This window comes from Alternaria novae-zelandiae (genome assembly GCF_023758075.1).
Source record: "Alternaria novae-zelandiae strain BMP 2774 chromosome Unknown scaffold_1, whole genome shotgun sequence".
Taxonomy (NCBI): Eukaryota; Fungi; Ascomycota; class Dothideomycetes; order Pleosporales; family Pleosporaceae; genus Alternaria; species Alternaria novae-zelandiae.
The window spans coordinates 2,902,319-2,920,672 of NW_026056961.1; the positions used below are offsets into that span (position 1 = coordinate 2,902,319).

General features: G+C 51.0%; 6 protein-coding genes across 6 annotated transcripts; 3 read left to right on the top strand and 3 right to left on the bottom strand.

Annotated features, from left to right (window-relative positions):
• Positions 1–93: 93 nt before the first annotated feature.
• J4E88_000953 (uncharacterized protein) lies at positions 94–1,772 on the top strand (the record flags this gene model as incomplete). Its single annotated transcript, XM_049394626.1, has 3 exons — positions 94–218; positions 309–1,062; positions 1,131–1,772. The coding sequence occupies 3 exons, from the start codon at positions 94–96 to the stop codon at positions 1,770–1,772; spliced, it is 1,521 nt and encodes a 506-aa protein (XP_049260455.1).
• Positions 1,773–5,170: 3,398 nt separating this feature from the next.
• Positions 5,171–7,726, bottom strand: J4E88_000954 (uncharacterized protein; the record flags this gene model as incomplete). Its single annotated transcript, XM_049394627.1, has 1 exon — positions 5,171–7,726. One exon carries the CDS (start codon positions 7,724–7,726, stop codon positions 5,171–5,173), a length of 2,556 nt encoding a protein of 851 aa, XP_049260456.1.
• Positions 7,727–8,128: 402 nt separating this feature from the next.
• On the top strand, positions 8,129–8,953 carry J4E88_000955 (uncharacterized protein; the record flags this gene model as incomplete). Its single annotated transcript, XM_049394628.1, has 1 exon — positions 8,129–8,953. One exon carries the CDS (start codon positions 8,129–8,131, stop codon positions 8,951–8,953), a length of 825 nt encoding a protein of 274 aa, XP_049260457.1.
• A 1,031-nt stretch (positions 8,954–9,984) lies between these two features.
• Positions 9,985–10,555, top strand: J4E88_000956 (uncharacterized protein; the record flags this gene model as incomplete). The annotated part of the gene is made up of 3 exons (XM_049394629.1): positions 9,985–10,100; positions 10,157–10,286; positions 10,343–10,555. The coding sequence occupies 3 exons, from the start codon at positions 9,985–9,987 to the stop codon at positions 10,553–10,555; spliced, it is 459 nt and encodes a 152-aa protein (XP_049260458.1).
• A 1,515-nt stretch (positions 10,556–12,070) lies between these two features.
• J4E88_000957 (uncharacterized protein) lies at positions 12,071–13,153 on the bottom strand (the record flags this gene model as incomplete). Its single annotated transcript, XM_049394630.1, has 2 exons — positions 12,071–13,076; positions 13,137–13,153. 2 exons carry the CDS (start codon positions 13,151–13,153, stop codon positions 12,071–12,073), a joined length of 1,023 nt encoding a protein of 340 aa, XP_049260459.1.
• A 3,557-nt stretch (positions 13,154–16,710) lies between these two features.
• On the bottom strand, positions 16,711–18,144 carry J4E88_000958 (uncharacterized protein; the record flags this gene model as incomplete). The annotated part of the gene is made up of 1 exon (XM_049394631.1): positions 16,711–18,144. The coding sequence occupies one exon, from the start codon at positions 18,142–18,144 to the stop codon at positions 16,711–16,713; it is 1,434 nt and encodes a 477-aa protein (XP_049260460.1).
• Between the last annotated feature and the right edge of the window lie 210 nt (positions 18,145–18,354).

Genomic DNA, 18,354 nt, shown 5'->3' on the forward strand with positions numbered 1-18,354 from the left:
GCATCAACATTTCCAACGAACAAACACGCGTCTAAAGTTACATGATACCGTATCCGGTATCATATGGCGGTCGATTGGAGTACTATACTCCGCATGGCTGAGTTGATGTACCCGCTTTGTGCCGAATACGGCGCGCTCAAAGAACGTGATGCCTCGCGTCGATGGCTTCGGAAGTTTTCGCCTTTGTCAGAGAGTTCCATATTAACAAAGGGTCTGAGGTATCGAATTGGTATCTTCTGCCAGCGAACCTTGGAGTTCTCGAGCCCTGCTGAAGATCACCATCACATCCTCTGAGCCACCAATCCAAGCATCAACTTCTCCGACGAATACCCAGACGACACCATGGTTCTTTATCATGCGAATGGAAGAGTTGTTGAACAACACGATCAATACTTAGACGATGAAGCACGGAATCTGGCGAATCATTATCGATACATTGAGCAGATTGATATTTGCAACCAAAAGACTGCGGACGCTTCTACTGATACCGTTGAAATCATTATCGATGAGCAAGAGTATAGAACGCTCTATTGCGAGAGGGAGGGATATTGGGAAACCATCAAAAAGTTCAGGCGGAAAAGCTCATACACTATTCCAACGACTGTTGATCGCGCTACTTTGAGGAAGTGTTCGACCTTCGCTGATGATCACTTCACATACAATCCGGGAGCCAAGACGCTTCATCTGCCAGTGCGTTATCCAAGACAACATCATGCTGCTCTGGGCGAGTTATCGACTCAGGACTTCGACATCAACTATCATTTTTGCGTTAGTGGAAAAAGACTCGCCGAACAACCTGATGATCAAATGGCGTTCATACGACCGGAGGAAATCAACGAATACGTCATTCCATGGCTACAAAAAATGCAAAAACAGATCAATCGCAAAGGAGATGAATTAGACAAAGAGGACGATGCAAGATCACCCAAGGAGACGAGGCGCGCACGCCAGCCAACAGGACCTGACGGTGCTGTCACCATGGGAATTCCAGCTGCACTTGACGAAAAAATCCATCTATACAACGCTATGCTGCAGCTAGGCCTGCCCAAATCCGTGCAACTGGTAAGAAACACTCCTTTGATACCTGCATGTTTACAAGACATAGACTGACCATACATCCAACGTTGTAGCCACTCATTGACGAAATCGTCATGCAGATGTACAAAACCAAACTCAATGCGTGTCATCTCGCCACTCTAGAGCATACAGTCGGACGCTTCTATTCCAGGGGTGTTGCTGTCCTTGACCCAGTTCTTTGTCATTTCATCGGAACGTATCCTCGCAGGACCTTGCAAGATCGCAGAAACGTCAGACCTCCACCCGAAAGCGATACCGAATCATCAGATGATACGGATAAGACTGGCGAAGAACCATCAGAAGAAGCGCAAGATGCTGATAATCAATCGGGAGAAGAACCACCAGCATCGGCATCAGCACCAGAACCATTCGACTTCAAGGACTCGGAGAGGAAGTACCTCACTCACTGGCCCCATCCCGCGGGCCGCGCAAAACCTTATGATGAAGATACATTTCTTCTCCCCCCTGAGCTACCTGTCATCGGTCATAGTATAAAGCATTGGTCCGGAGTTCGCAAGAAGGGCAGCACAGCTGCGGCTCATAACGGATTTCCTCTCAACATTGGAAAATACAAGAAGTTCATTCGGAGGAATGCGACGGATGCGATCGATGCAGATGACTATTATGAAGAAGAGACGAATCGGTTGGCAGGTGAAGATCATTACCAAAAGAATGGTCCGGGGGAGGGCAATTGATGATGTCTTCATAGTAGCGGAGACTACTTGCAGTATGTCATAGTTCTTACCAAGTCTCCATTTTCCCCGCTTTCGGCATGTGCGTCACTATCATCTCCAATATTGCATCCACATGCTCCTATCCAAGATACAGTGAACGTCTCTTCCATACAAACATGACCTCGGCAGCAACGGGAACGAAAACAACGGTCGCAACGATCTGACCAAAAGTCCATTGCCCGTCCGGGAAGCTTGCACCAGCTGCTCGAATCATGACACTTTGTAGCTGTCGTAGCCGAAAGAACGCCCAGAATTGTACAACCAGTGCGATGGCGACTACAACGTCGATTGCCAATTTTGCATACAACCAAACAATACCTCCATCGAACGTAGAACGGCACTTTGTCAACCAGTTCTGTTTATGATCCATGTCCTCCAAAGCGGAAGAAAGGATTTTCGAGATGACCACGATGGACAACAGCAGATAGCTGAGAATGCCGAACGCCGTGGTGAGATTGCGTTCATGTGAGCTGATAGTGCTAACGCCTTCGAAACAGACGCCTGCGATCACACTCCATTCTTTGGACGTTATGGCGGTGTTTGGCGTATTCCCGATCCGGCTTTCACCTGCATTGGTCAGACAGTGTTCCGTTAACATAGTGGCGCCACTCACCAAAAGTCCCTCCCATGCGAGAGAAGAAAGGGCAAAAGCCCATAGCCCAGCATATCACAAACAAGACAAAACGTTGTCCTCTACGAGCATCGGAGAGAGACCCAGATTGTCCATCGGCGCCGCTTCCTGGATCTTCATATCCGTCTTCTGGAACATCAGTACCACTAGACGATCGTCTTCTAGTAGCATCTGTTGCGCCGCCTTCCAAGAACATCTCCGGTCGCAACACCATTGGAAGGAGAGGCAGAAGCGTGAGCGAAGACACCAGCCAAGCAATCTCAACCGTGAACCCTCCCATTCCAACGGCGTTGACCCCAAAGTCAACCCCAGACAGTGTAACAATGCTAGCAGTTTGAATCGCGAATGTAAAGAAGACCGCGTTGTCGAAAAAGGTTCTTGTGGCGTTCGCAACCAATAGCCTCCCGATGGTTGGATGGCCTCTTGCGCTTCGTTCAAACCACAGCGATGTCGCTACGAGACATGCGCATATGAAGCTCTCAAGAATATATCCAATCGCCATACCGATACCGCTGATATCTGGATTTCCTGAGCCCCATAATGCTCCGCATACATTGGTTTTGCAATCCTTCACAAGGCTGAAGTCTCCGCCTGTGGCGTTGCGGAGTAGATCGATGTACGCTGTAAAGTCCGTTCGTGTGGAAAGGGCGAGACAACCCGACGGGTCCATTATCGAAATCGGTACGTATTAAAGAGTAAAAAAGAGGAGATCGAAACGTTCGATATTTTTATTGAGAGAGGTTGCCAGCCTCGATGCGGCTGAAGTCTGCCTTATCGCTCAGCTGGACTTCCCCCTCGCGCGATAAGCTTGGCCCCCAAACTTGTGGAGTTTCTAGACCGACGCCTCGTTGCGGCTGAGACCCACACACCTGAAAAAAGGTACATACATAGATCAAGCGTTTTCTTTAGGTTGAGCTTCGAATGGTCATCTTATCCCTCTTGCTGTCAAATATGGAAGCGTTGCTTTTATACTTGCTCCTTCTCAATTTCATCACAATGACAAGCGCGCAATTTGTAAGAAACCCAATTTTACATCAGCAAGACTAAAACTTACTCTACAGCTTGATACTACGCGGGTCGCCTCTTCTTCATCTGCATTGGAGTCAAGTGCGTTTACGGGACTAAGCTCTCTATTCAATGGCCAACAATCGGTGTTCATTACCGTAACGCGACCATCCACAACAACAATAACATCATCATCATCATCATCATCTTCAGATTCCGCGCCTACGTACTTTACTTCAGCAAATCCATCTCCGGTTCCGACAGCAGTTCCGACAGAATCTCCATCTCCGCCAAACCCGACCAGTACCCTACCGTCTAATTCGAGCGGCAGCCCTTCAGGCTTCTCTACAGGTATTTACATTATGCAGAGGCATCTGAAAGATCTTCTCTATGTGCTGATATCGGGATAGGCTATACCGTTGGCACAGCAGTTGGAGGCTCCGTTGGCGGTCTACTTATTCTCTCGCTCCTCATTTTCTGGTATTAGTCCAGCTCTCGCAATGTATGATTACATACTGACGCATCAGGTTCCGCGCGCACAACAATAAAAAGAAGAAGTTGCGACTTTCCGCTAGTAGCGGGTCAGCGCTAGCAAATAAGCTCGAAGAAGAGAAGACCGAGAGTGTGAAGGCCAACGTTGTTGAAAAGAGAAAGCCACTGCCGATGAACCCTACTGCTTCTGGAACGGGAACAGGAACGCATGTGAGGAAGCTAGATGGTGGGAGAACTTTGAAGTCTACCTGTACGCTGTGAGATGGATACAGATCACGTCAGTTCAGCGGCGGGTTGCACAGCGTAGTTCACGTAGTTTTGCAACATTTTTTTTCTATTATCTAATGATTATGGAACTATCAAACATATCGAGGATCCATAGCTACGTATTACGAGCACACGTGCGACCCGCGCAGTGCCCGGTTTGAACTTCGTACTGATGCAAATGGACTGATGCTCCTCCAACTATCTTCGCTTGTCGTTCTCCGAACACTCTCAAATTTGCGCCTGAAAATCGAAAATGGGTATCGTAGATGGGTCGCTCGTACGTGAACAGTACATGCGCTGTGTGGCTTTGGGATGGATGGCGACTTGACTGTGATGACGCGCTTGCAACGCATGCCTGTTTGGGTACTCTCTCGGTCATATGTAGTCTGCCTCTGCCCATAAGGCTCATCCGCTAGACCATACAAGTGGCGGGTGTGCTGAGAGACTGGAGGGGCGCAGCTTTGGCGCTGGGTTTCGTCTTTTTTGTCCGGTTTGGCGTTTTTCTGCTTTCATCTTTTTTTGGTAAGATTTTCTTTCCTTTCAGGCAAAGAAAGTCTCAGATTCATCGCGTACATATTGCGAAGGAAGGAATCTGAGCGTTGGCCATGCTGGCAGGGCCTTCTGGGGTTCACTGGGATGGCATGATCTCCAGGTGTTGGGATTCTGCGTAGCAAGATCGCGCCGTATGCTTGGTGTTTGTGACCAATGCCGGCTCTTGGGCGATGGCTCCATGCTGTGCAGACGAAGACAGCGAGCCGCTCCTCTACTTACTCCAGAAGACCAATCGTACTGAATCCGTCCTATACCTCGCCATCAATGACGACACCCAGTTTAGCGGTGTCGCACTGACTGGTATAGTTTCCGTCTCTTTCTTTCTGCTCAATGTCCTTGCAAGAGCCTATGACCATCTCACTCCTGTAGACTGTGTGATTGTAGTAAGGCTCGGGATACTTTTGTTCCCAACTCAAAGCTCTTCGTCCTCTTTGTTGTGATCTGGGCTTTGGTTTTGAGCTTCATCATCCTCGTGGATGTCGGTATCGTCCCAATCTACCTCAACATCGTAGCGTTGAGATATTGTAGACGGAGTCTTGCACGGTCGCACTGCTTTAGTAACCGGTACTGTAGGCTCATGTGAAGATACTTGGTGTTCTTCGGATTCGTCAAGACCTGTTGAGGTCTTTTGGGAACTCAAGGACGGGTCTATCGCCGTCTCTTGCGTCACGACAGAGCTGAGGTCTGTGACTTGTCGCGGTAACGTGGGATCGATAGTTCCTTGAGATACATCATCGTCGCCAACGACGTCGCTGCCACTCTCTGCCCCGGTTTTTTCGGATTGGGAATTAGGACTGTCATGTCGCGATACACGCCCACCCTTGATCGTCGACGGTGGCGACTTTCCTCCTTTTTGCGATGCGTGGGGACCTGGAGACTCAGCATGCATCAAAGACTGTAATGAGCTTTCCGCTGCAAGCGCAAGTTCAGACAAGTAATGTTCGCCATTGCTGCCAGGTGTCGCTGCTCTTCCCGCGGGAGATGCCAATGTTGGTGTGATCGGCGGGAGTGGTGCTGTGGATGCATAAACTGTTGCCATTCCCCGCGTTGCAGCCGTCAACTTACGCTGCGCCGCTTGTTGAGCTGTAGCTCGAGCTGCGAGAGGACTATAGTCAAATGTTGACCAGTCAATGATGGTAGGGTCGTGTGTGGTTGTAGTTGTCTCTTCTGGGTCTTTGAGCCAGTCTATGCGACATGTTTTCGAATAGTCGAACCAACCAACAACGCCATCATCCTCTCGCGCACCGTAGGCCATTCGGGTCTCCGCGCCGGTGTTGTGGTCGATGTCGAAAACGCCGTGCTCGTATACTACTACGGTAGAGCTGTGCGTGATCGAGATGCAACCGCCTTCTTTCAAGGTTGCACTAGGATGCCATGATTCCAAGACACGTCTGTGTTCCGGCTTGGGCGTGACTTGGCTCATCCAAGCGGGTTTGTACCCGTGGAAACGCACTGGCTGCGTGTCTGGAACCCCGATGAGCTTGAGGTACTCTGCTGCTAGAAGAAGTCCTCGCTCTGTAGCGACGTGAACCTTCCCATTGTAAAGATAGAGATCACAGTCGCCAATATCCCTAGTGGGCTCGACTTTCGAGGCATCTTTGCGGCCAAGGTCGTCGGATGTCCAAAACTTCTTCTTGGAAAGGCGAAGCGCTTCCTGCCGCAGAACAAGCATCTTACGACCAAAAACATGAACCTCGTTGTCATCAGTGAAGGATCGTTTCAGCCTGTCCGAAGGCTCATCCATAGGCTCGAATGGGTACTGATGTTCAATCGTATGAGAGCATAGGAGGGGTATGCTGTAAACATCGTAGTCGAAAAAGGTAACTCCTTCCTCTGGGAAGCGATCCTGACCGGCGTACAAGTGGTGATCATCCAGAGACTTCTTGATCTTAGCATTTCGTCTCTTTATAGCCTCGTGGCTTGCTTTGGCCTTTTTGCGCGAAGCTACCTCAGGATTCTCTAACTCCACAAGCTTCCGCTTCCTGCGCTCAGCCGGCGGCGTGACTGTTTGGCTTGGAGTAGAACTAGGCTTTGGCTTTGCGCCACCTTCCCTGCTTTCGCCTGCCTTTGCGTCTTCCATCTTGTGTATTTCCTTTCCAGCGCTCGGTTGCCGTGACTTGGGGGTTGAGGCGGCGCCCTTGGTGACGGATGTATCGGGCGGCATCGTGGTCGCGGTCTTGGTGCTAGCATCGAACTGCTTTATCGAGCTGGCTTTGGTGTCTTGAATCGCGGTCCGTGGAGTAAGCGCCTTTGCCTCCGGCTCCGCTTCGGGTGCTGTGATCTTGCAACCGTCTTTGACACTGTGTCTCGTCTTAGGGCTCTTTAGCTCATGAGAGACTGTCTCCAATACAGCAGGTCTGCTAGGAACAACAGGTTTCTGTTTGAACTTGTCATCACGGAGCTTCTTCCTGTCTTCCTCGGTCATGTTCTTTAGGTCAAGTAGGCTAGGGACTTTCTTGTTTGCATCGACACTCTTCTCCACCGCTGGTGCGCGTGCATGTTCCTTTCTGTGAGCGACTACAGTCAGTTTCACTTCTCCAGGTCCGATATGCGCTTTCTTGTTCGCATGCAGTCCATCATCTTCAGTTGCCTCTTGTTTGCGCTTCCGGGAAACTTGTGCAACGAAGTCGGTAGTCGCACTTGTGCGGAGTTCTTGGACCTTGATTGGCCTATCGCGGATCTCTTTGGCTGGGGGTGGGGTACGCGAGCGCCTATTATCTCGGTGCTTGGCTTGTTGTTCGCGTTGGATGTCTCGCCCTGGGGACCTGCTCCGCCGGTCGCCATGTCCACGCCTGCCACCGTATCCAGGTGCACCATTACGGCCGCGTTCTTGCTGTGTTGCTTGGTCTTGGTGTTGAAATCCTTCTTTTGCCTTATATTGAACATGGGTAGTCATCGCAGTCTTGGGGTGAGTATTGTGGGCGCCGTCCGTCTTTTGGTGCGAACCGCCGTTGCGTTTCCTGACCATGGTGTCGATGATTGATGATAGCACAAGATTTGTGATTGTGATACCGCAAGGTCGTGTGTAGAGTTGAGCAAGTTAGACTAGGTGAGTGAGACAAAGGTGTTGTGTGGGTCCATTGTCGCGCTAGTACCACGTGCTCTAGTATTGTCTTTGTCACCCACATTCACTACGGCCATACTTTCGAAATGTCCTTCTCGAAGGATAGTCGTGGTTCTATGCGCCGCCAGGAACGAGGTGTACCGTTGTGCGCGCATAGTTGCGTCATCACGGCGTTGCAGGCGCTGTTGCCAATCATGGCAGGCAGGCGCAGCCTATAGTGAAGAGCCATATTTTTCCGTCGCAGCATTGCAGAGCCTCAATCCGGCTTAACAGACTTACAAAGCTTAGAAACAACCTCGGAACGAAATGCTGCCGCTACACCATCGAGACGACCAAGCTACAGTTGCAAGCGCACAGCTCGAAGAGAGCTTCGGCAACATGGACATAGACACTACGGCTTCATTCGACGATAGCCCGAAGCAGCCATTTGGAGATCTTTCGTATGAAATACGCGCTCTTCTCCTGGAAGGTCCTCCAATTTTGCTTGTCGCGTCTCATTCGGGTGCGCCATCGGACTACGCCTCCCAGTGTTCTGCTGCCAAAGGTCTCGTTTCCCTCGATCGCAGTCGTCAAATGACCGAGCAAGCCGAGAGCGGCCACCGTCCATATGCCATCGAAATTTCGGTTTGGGCGCTCGCTGCGGCTTCGCAGGCGATTCGAACCGGCTATGTGGAATACCCAGACGTTTCGCAACTCGCTCTTGCCATGGGCCCCATCTTACCAGGTTACGCCATGTGTGTCCTCGACTGGCTTGTTCGGTGTTTCAGAAGCAAGACGACGACATCTTTCATTCCCGATGACCCAGAAGTCGATGGCGAAGACAAGTGGTATTGGCTGTATAGCTATGCGGCGATGCGCGCTCTCGGTATTGACGCTGTGGAAGATCTGCAGCCATTCATCAAGCGTCTTATTGATCATGAAGACCTCGTCGCGGAGATGGCCAGCTACCTACGTCTTCTGAGAGCCCTGCAGCCTTCGGATCCAATCGTCACGTATCTTGCTGTAAGAACAGCCAGGCAGATGTTGGGAAATGCGCACGTGTTGTCGGAGGCGCAATGCGACGCCATAGGCGCAGCACACCCGCATTTCGCCGCGCTCGTCAACGAGCAGCTGCAAAAGTCGAAGTTGTGATCTCTTGTCGAACCCCAGGCAGCGGTGAGGGGACGGGTCTCAATACAATAAGCAAGTAAACCTCATTGCTGGTTAAGATGTCTGGTCGAAGTAAGGCGGGGTCCCGGAGCTCCACATACTAAACCTTTTCGGAAAGGTTCGCCTGAGGACAAGGGGCCCATCCACCTGGGCAACAACAGATGCTCTACATCACTCCCACCACCTCAACCAGATGCGCAAGTCGGTCAGCTGCGCAATCCTCTCACACCGCATCAGATAAGAGAGTCCATCTTCATGACAAGTTTATGCTGTCTCTTGTCAGCCCTAGCCAGGCGCCAGTATGGTCGTCTTTCCTTTTTAATCCCCTATTTCGCTAGAATGTCAATGCATCGGCTTCTTCCACGGTACTGCCAAATCATTCGCTCATGCTATTGAAATGCCTCAGGATTTGTTCGCTGGACCGCATCTTTTCCTGTCTTTCGTCGCTCATTTTGTCTTCATCGTGACACAAGCGCATTTCCGATTATGGAAATGCTGATGTATCGTTTACGGCAAACCCCTTCGATAACCCTCTACTGACATTGATGTCTGATCGCGAGATATTTTGTTGTTTCTGTCATTTATGTTGGGAGAGTTGACCGCTTCCACCCTCCAGCTAATGTTCCTGTCACCGCCAGGTGTGATGCGTGTTCCGCTCCGACCATAGTGCTGTCCGGGCCAACGTTGAGGGACACCAGAGGAGGTGAGGGCTCGGAGACTCTGCCGGCGCATCCATTTGACAGTCGCGCTAAGACATCTTAGCTCAATGCGGGAGGATGTTCCTGCATGGATCAATATTACACATCCAATGTTGGGACTGTATGGTACAGTGCTGCAGGTACTTGCTACCAGCACACAACGCTTTGATTCTATCTGAGAAGGGTGAGGGTAGTGCCAGTGTTGATGTATAAGAAGGGTAACGTCCTCACTCTAAGTAAAGCACAACATCAAGCATCACTTCCAATACATCAACTCACCAACAACCACACAATCATCATATATTGATAATCATCATGCGTTTCTCCCAAATCGCCACTCTACTCTCCGTTGCCGCTGCGGCCAGCGCCCAGTACACCTACAACATCACCCAAGCCGAGAAAGCGGGTAACATGGAGAAGTACAAGTGCTTGTATGCTAAGCTCCTCCAAAGCCTCGTTATACTCTATACTAATGTCATGACGCTAGGGACAACAAGAAGCTCAGCAAATGGATGCCCAAGTGCCTTCACCAGTGCCAGGAGAAGGCCAACCACGCTGACGGCTGTGCGCCCGATGACTTTACTTGCCATTGCATCAACTACAGCGTCTACTCTGCCGTGAGTACCATGTCCGTCCTAGCTTCAGCTGCAGCACCTTTTTGACACCGTAACAGGCGATCGAGCCATGTGCCTTCCCTGCCGCCCTCGGCGGTAAGGGCACTTGCTCATTTGAGGAGCTCGGCAAGGCACGCCCTATCGTTCAGGACATGTGCAACTTCTTCAACGCCACTCTATACGACGACTACGCGGAGTGCGACATAGAACTGAGCGAGGAGAAGACTTACATGATCCTCGCTGACGAGGAATTCGGAGAGGTCACTTACTAGGTGTGGACGAGGAAGGCTTGGAGTAACAGATAGGAGTATTAGACTTAGGATTGAACTTTAATAGACTTTCATCTTCTCAAACATCTTACTTACAGTGGAACATGTCTTATGCAGTCGTTTTCACTGGCGTCGTTACAGCCAAGTGATTTCACAACACCTGACATTCGTCTCACATGGTGCCTTCACGACTGCCGCCCCAACTACTACAAATAGACTTCTCGCGCTGCAACAACCGAACCACCCTCACACCCTCACACTCCTACACAACCATCAACATAACCACATACAGAACCACCACCTCCAACACAAGCATCCCTCCCAACAAAATCACTACGATGCCAGAAACATACGGCGAATACGAACAAGAAGGCGGTCGTCGTGGCGGCGTCTCCGGCCAGGGTACCGGTAGCGGTAACAAGTAAAGACTTCTAGTCGTTGTTGACCCTGCTTCAAATGGAAATAGATAATGCCTGGCTTTCGCACGGCGAGAAGCGCATCGTGTACACGAGCGTTTTGCTGCTTCGTCATGTGTTTGCGCACATGAGGATTCTTATTAGATCAATGTAATCTGGACAACATATTTGATGACTTCCATGAAGATACACGCTAGATAGTGAGTTCCGAAAGTGAACAGACTGCGTGATGTAATGTCGAACTGGCGGGGACGATGGTGGGTCGACGATGTAGCCCCGGGCGTCAGGACACATCGTAGCACCTGACTTTCAAACTCGAGAGTATAACTGACGCGCGCATTTAGGAGCTCATTTTGCCGTGTGGTGTTGCGATGCCCAGGAGATGTCGCGCATCCGAGATGAGAAGCGAACGACAGAGAAGCGGCGTAGCGCGATCCTGACTGGCGTCCTTGGCACGAACGTGACGCGCTCGTGCGGCGCATGCCCGCGGGCCTCCTTTCGCGCGAAACTTGCAACAACATCTTCACATTCTCACGTTTTCCTCTGGGCCTATTGCCTTCCTTTTGTATACAGACATGTCGCGTCGCCCTGCGATGTAGCTGCTCCGAAGCCGCCTAGCCTGACCAATTCGACTAGCTCTTCTCCCACGCGTTAACATCGATATTATAAGCCGGCTTATCACCCATCCTTTCACATACGACCATAGGATCATGAAAATTAGGCTTCCCGTCCGCTCAGCCATATACAAGCATGATACCGGCGGATTAGTAGTTAGGTGGGTGACCACTAGCGAATCCCCGCTGTTGTATGTTTTTGCTCTTCTTTTTGCCCCCTCAGAATCCACAGTCACCGTCTTCCTTGTGCGAAACCCACGCCGATCGCGCAAGAACGAGGCGCGCTTTACTGTTGTGCACTTCTTTTTGCTCACAGTCTAGAGATGTATCTACCTGCGACTTCCTGGCGTTGATCGCTTGCGCAACCAAAGGACCGTATAGTACCTAGGTAAAGCCAAGGAGTAGACGTGCGCGTAACAAATGCCACGGCAGCTATGCCGATACACTAAGCTATTGCAGCAAAAGAGATTCGACATATTAGAGCTTGTTTACACGAACAGGTGCGGTTCGCCCGCCTTGAATCTCCAGTTCGAAAGGTAATCCTCATAGATCCCAAGCATCTGCGGCTCCCAACCAAGAGTCTTATAAGCGCGGACAGCCTTGGACCGCGCACTGGAGCCGTAACCAATCTTGCTAATCGGATCAATCTTCATCGCCTCCTCTGCGCTCAGAAAGTCCACATCTGGCGTTTCCAGCAGCCCTCTCTCGAAGGCCGCTGTGCTAACAGCTTGCGCGAATTCGCCCCAGACCATCTCACCGCTTTCCACAAAGTAGTACGACTCCGCACCTCCCCACGTTGCGGTGCCACCGCCCTGTGCAGCTGCTTCCGTAGCCTTGACGAAGAAGCTTGCTAAGTCGAGGATGTGTAACGTGTTGACGATTGCCTTGCCGTCACCGACCGCGAAGCCCTTTCCGCGATCTAGGATGGAGTTTACGTATTGCCGTGCTGCGCTACGTTCCTGTGTGTCCTGGGCGTGGCTCATGCCGTATATAATGGGAGGGCAGACGATCATCGTCTTGATGTGCGGCGCTTCGCGGTCGAGCGCTAAGATCATGGTGTCGATGTTCACGTGTGGCGCTTCGGGAGGGAGCGTGAGGAGGTCGCTTGCATTGTCCCAGTCGTCGTAGACCTTGGTGGTAGCCTGGCCGTAGGTCCCTGTCCTGGCAACCTCATCCGTAAGTATACCGCAGCCTGAGGTGTGGATCAGGTAGCAGGTGGACTTGTTCTTATTCATGCCGTCGATGATGGATTTGGTGAGCGGCTCATGGTCGCTGCTGCCCCAGTTTATGACTATATCTGCAGTAGCTGCCGAAGAGGAGATGATGTCGTGACTGTCAAAGTCTCCGATCACGAGCAGTGTTCCTTGGGGCAGGTATTGCTTCACACTGTCTTCTTTCGTTTTGTTGCGGATAAGGACCGTCCACTCGTAGTCGGAGTGCGCAGCTGCAATCGCGCGAGCGCTTGCATTACCAACCCAGCCAGTAACTCCAATGCTGTAGAGTTAACGCAAAGATTAGCGATTCCCTCTCAACCAACACCAAGGGAAAGCTTACGCAAATATCTTGACCATGTTGATGGCTGTTGTATAAGAGAATTGTATACCAATAGCATTCGGCCCGAAACAGGATCTTCTCGAGTATAGCAGACGATATCTGTTTATATTTCCTCTTGCTTTTTACCCCATGTATGGGATTGTGATGTCTTCCGGGCACGGACACCGTCGATTTTCGTCCGGAGTCCGAGCTAGTGGCGCAGTCAACGTGATTGCTGCGCAACATCTGTCCGTAGCTCCTAGAGCTACAAACGCATGCTCATAGCGCGAAGCTGCCTGACCAGTCTCCGCGCATGTGATGCCGTTTACCCGACTAGGGTCTTGGTGACAAATACAAGAGAGTGATGCGGGCGTAGAGGCGAAGTAGAAGTGCATTCTCGTCTATTGATCGACCGTGATCAACCAAGGATGATCTTCGTCAGCGGAGTACAATTTGCATCCCATATCGCCTTCGGTACGCGTCCTGCTGCACGCCGGTATGCTACTCCTTCCTCGCGCTCAACCCATAGCACGTTGTAGAAGTGGTACTCCCGTCCATCTGGGCCTTCTTCACCATACAACTCCATCTCTTTCTTTACTTCTGGGCAGCTGTTAGCTCGGCGTTGCATGAGATGGGGGCACAATCGCAATACTGACCTAGGTACTCAGAAGTCTCTGCATATACTGGACCACTGCCCACGTATGCCTCCATCACTAGTCTATACAGCTTGTCCTCTTCGTCACCTTCAACACCGGTGGAATCGATGGTCCCAGTAGATATCGCTACGAGCTCTACTTTTTCGCCTGGTCCCAGTCTGGCTCTCTCCATATGACGTAGCATCCCAGCAGGGAGCCCTTCCCGGGTTTCGAGACAAATGAGATCGCACGCATCTTGAATGGTTGGCCCATTTGCGAATCGTGGGAGCTTGAATATTGACGGATATCCTGGTCTCCATGCCCTCACCTTTCGCCACGAAGCAGGGTACGAATAAAGAACAGCTTTGATGCGCAAGGTCAGACATGATGTCTCGCACGCAAGGAAAGGCCATGTGTCGTGAGGCTGAGAGCTGTGTTGTGAACTTGTAGCAAGTAGTGGAGAACTGATAGGGGGCGAAGCTTCTGTTGCTTGGCGCGCTGGGTGAACAGTCTCCGCGGCTTCTACGGAAGGGTAGCAAGTCTCCCCAACTTGAGTCACCAGTATACTCGAAGATACGTCGTCTTTGTAGTCTACGGACGATTTACCTTCAGGTCTCAATAGCCGGTCCGCTGGTACTACGCAGTGCATATCCTCGGGTAGAGAGTACCACTGTACTAGCTTTTGTGTTCTCCAAATCGGTAATTGAGAAGTGCAATTATCCTGAAAGAAGTACGAAGATCGTGTCCGAAGATGATATGGGTCGACGGGGCAGGTCCATCCGCACCATGACCATGAAGGTAGATGCGCTTTTGGCGCTATGGTACCACAATCCTGGTCAGTTCGTATTCTGCGATGCGCTTTGTGGAAGGGCTGCCACAAAAGTGCAATATCCAGATGAATACGAGATAATCCATAATGGAATCCAGAGGGGAAGTTGCGTCTCAGAATTGCCAAGATACCAGCAAAGGCCGGTAGAGCATCTTGCGGGTATGTAAAATGGCGACTGTTATAGAGACTAATCATCTCCGTGTACAGGTCAAAGTCGGGATAACAGCTTGATAGTATGCGGTTAGCCTTCTCGTAGTGTGGCACCTGAAAAGAAGGACTCCTGGTCGTGGTTTTTTCCGGCGTTGGTCCATCTGGGCTCCAAACACATTCCTGGCATTCCCAGAACATGTAACGATGGCTGAAAACTACAGCTCTTTTTGAGAGCATCTGCTCCTGGAAAGTCCAGCCACGGGTAGCCCACTTGGAACTGTAGAGATTGTCGTACATGTGTTCTACCTCGTTATCTCCTCTAGCTCCAACCCAAGAGCTAGAGAGCTTGCCGAAGTGAGTTGCCGCTATGATAGTAAAATGTGCACCAGAGTATACATCGCCCATGTGATCCACTTGCTCTCGTGTCTTTTCGTCGTCCTGGATGATGCATAAACAATCGACCCACAGGTAAGTCTCTTCGAGCCTGCGGACTAACAATATGGCGTCCTTGACAGCGGTGGGGAGTTGCGTCCATACATGTTTCAGATGACCAGGTGTTTGGAAAGCTGATAAATTGAGCTTCTTGAGCAAAATACTGTCAGATGGCCGCTTCGTACGCTTGGTGCTGTTGAGAAACCCCTGTGACCATACGTAGCTCAAGGCAACGTAACGCGGTGCAGTATTCCCAGGGACCAAGCACTCTCGGCCGACGTCGATAACCCAATGCGGCAATTGCTGAGCTGACTTGTGCTTGAGAGATGCTGGCTTACATCGTGTTCCATGTTGGGCGTCGCATGAGTTTATCCAATGAGTGATGTATCGAGAGTCGACGTCGCCGGAGCCCTTGCTTGGCCCCAGGTCTTCATCAAGTTTGCCACTGCTGAGCAGAAAATTCTGCATCTTATCGTTGTGAGATGGCGCAGTCCACAAGAGAGGTGTTATGCCGATCGAGTTCTTAGAATTCGCATCCACTCTACCAGTACTGAGTAACATCTCGGCAATTTTTATCGACCCGTCCCCAGCTCGCGAGACCCACGCTAAAGGCGTAAGACCACGTGCATCTTTTGCGTCCGGGTCAACTCTTCCGCTAGCAAGCAACAATTCTACGATGCCCTCCATCGCTGTTATGGTCGCAGGTATTACAAAGCCTTCCCCCGTTATCGTAGCGGATAGTGAGATGCCACTTCGACCCATCACTGCGGCAAATAGTGGTGTTCGGCCGTTGTCATCTTTCGCATCGGGGTCCACTTTATCGCTGTCTAGCAATAGCTCAACGACAGCCTTGTAGCCTCGCGAGACAGCTTCCCACAATGGAGTTCGACCTTTGTTGTCGCGTATATTGACGTTGACTTCCTCTTTCTCAACTAACAGTTTGACAACAACTTCTGAGCGAGAGTGCACCGCGCTGTGCAGTAGAGAGTAGCCATGTTCTTCCTGCAGATTTGGGTCGACTCCGTGATATTTGAACAGTACTTTCAACGATGCAGTATTTCCGCTGCTTACATCTCCTGATAACCGTGGCCATCCTTTGTCGTACTCTGGCACCTCAATTTGTAATTGTAACATCGTTCGGTCTTTCGTCTATCGTTCAAAATGTTGAAACGCGCGCCAAGTTGTCGTAAAACTGGCTTTTGGTATTAGTAGAAGGGTTGCAGAGCCATGCGAATCAGAGTGTCATGGACATTTAGCGCGCGAATGCTCTCCGTCTGCCAGAGGCTTTGCAGTCTTTATACGCGAGACCAGTGCTGACATGCAGCCCAAGGCCCGTCGCACACCGAGTTTTGCCGACACTACCGTTTAAAGAAGGAGACATTGCCTATCCCAGCAATGCTGCCTATCTGAACCAATTCAGCCGCGACTGCGCCACTGCGAGGCTGACAGTGAGCTTAAGGCGGGGTCACAGCCTCCATATGACGGACTACAAATCCTACGTCGCACGAAGGGACTTGGTGTCGTCGCTCACCCCATCAGACTGACCATCTTACCTCTTCCTCTTCTTAGCCTTCTCCTCCTGCTCCTTCTTCATGTCCCTCCTTTCCCGTCTCTCCACTGCGCCCCATTGATCAACTCCCCACTTGACATACTCTTCCAGAAAAGGCTTAAGCCCACCCCAAATTCTCTCCTCATACGCGGAGTGCTGAAACTCGATGCATAGCCACTCCAACGCCCTGAGCTGATCTATACCACCATAAAGATCCAAAGCTGCACGCTCATAAACTCTCTTGTTTCCCTCGTTTGCTTCCGCGTACACCTTCTCGAATTTCGCGACGATGGGTTTGACCGACGCAGGTGGTATAAGTGTAACGTTGCCTTCACCATCGCCAGTGCCGATGGTGAAGCACGCGTAGTCGCCTAGTTCGATCTCGTCGAAGTCTCTATCGCTGCCATGAAGGAGGTGGCCGTTGTTTTCGTTGGGGAACAGAGTATAGTCCATGTCATGCATCCAGCTTCCTGATATATTGACTTCGTCTGTGCTGTAGAAGATATTCTCATCGATGCCGTTGCTCGCACGTAGGAAGTCTTTGTAGTCATCAGGAAGCTTTCCGCCGGGGAGCGCGACGAACAAATCCTCGTCGGGCGAGGAGAGGCGATTTTCGAGGTCGGCAATCTGAGCTTCCATTGCGCGGTCCTTGAGAACAGTGGGTATTGTATCTTCACCGCTATCTTCGCGTTCGGTGAGGATGTTTTTGTCAACCATCTTTACAAGTTCGGCCATCGTTTTGGATCGATACGGTCGAGCGGGGCCTTCGGTAGAACGCTTCTCGATGAGGGCGCAACCTTCTTTGACATATTCATCCACGTCAGATGCACGCACACCGAATGTATCCCCGAGCTTGACAGACGCGAGAACGGGCCAGATGCCTGGGCAATCCTCCAAGCCTTGGCGACGAAAGATGTAGTGCCTGGTCTCGTCACCGCTTCTATCTGGGTTGTCCCAATTATCCAGCAAGTACTGATATAGTTCTTTCATGTTATCTTCGACCAGACTGGTAGCTAGACGATGTTCGTCCGCAAGTAACGCAACCTGTGTCACCGCACCGAGCGTCATGGTTTCCCCGGCATGCCTGTAGGTAGCGTCCGGCTTCATATTTAGGCGCTCGCGTACGGTTTCCACATCTTCTTTACTGAGCGTCCCTTCCTCAGCTTTCGTTGCGATGTTCTTCGGCAAACCCGCGGTGCTGATGCTATCCGCATTCGCGTCGTCTGCTCTGCGGGCCCATGTTGGGAAAGTGTCGCTAGTTGTCCATGCTCCTTGCAACTGGCTTTCGGTAGTGTGACCGTAGTAGTCGGCCGTTGTTGTGTCGAGACCGTACTTATGGATTGTCTCGAGAAGTTTGTTGGCTTGTTGGGGAAATCCAAGTACGAACAGGTCCAGAGCTGCGTGTTGTGCTATCCTCGACGAGTTCAGATGCATGCGACAAGTAAGGATAGAGGTCTTTGACCAGGGTATGAGAGGTAGGGCGCGTGTCATGATGTCGAAAGCGGCGTCCTAGGCGCTGCTGTGGGAGAGGATGAAGTGGCATTTTAGACCTGGGTTACGTGTTTGAAGACCTTTGAAGCTGCTAGCCGTAGATGTCACTATGTGCCGGTATCGTGGTGTTTTGAGATTAGCTGCCAGGCTGCA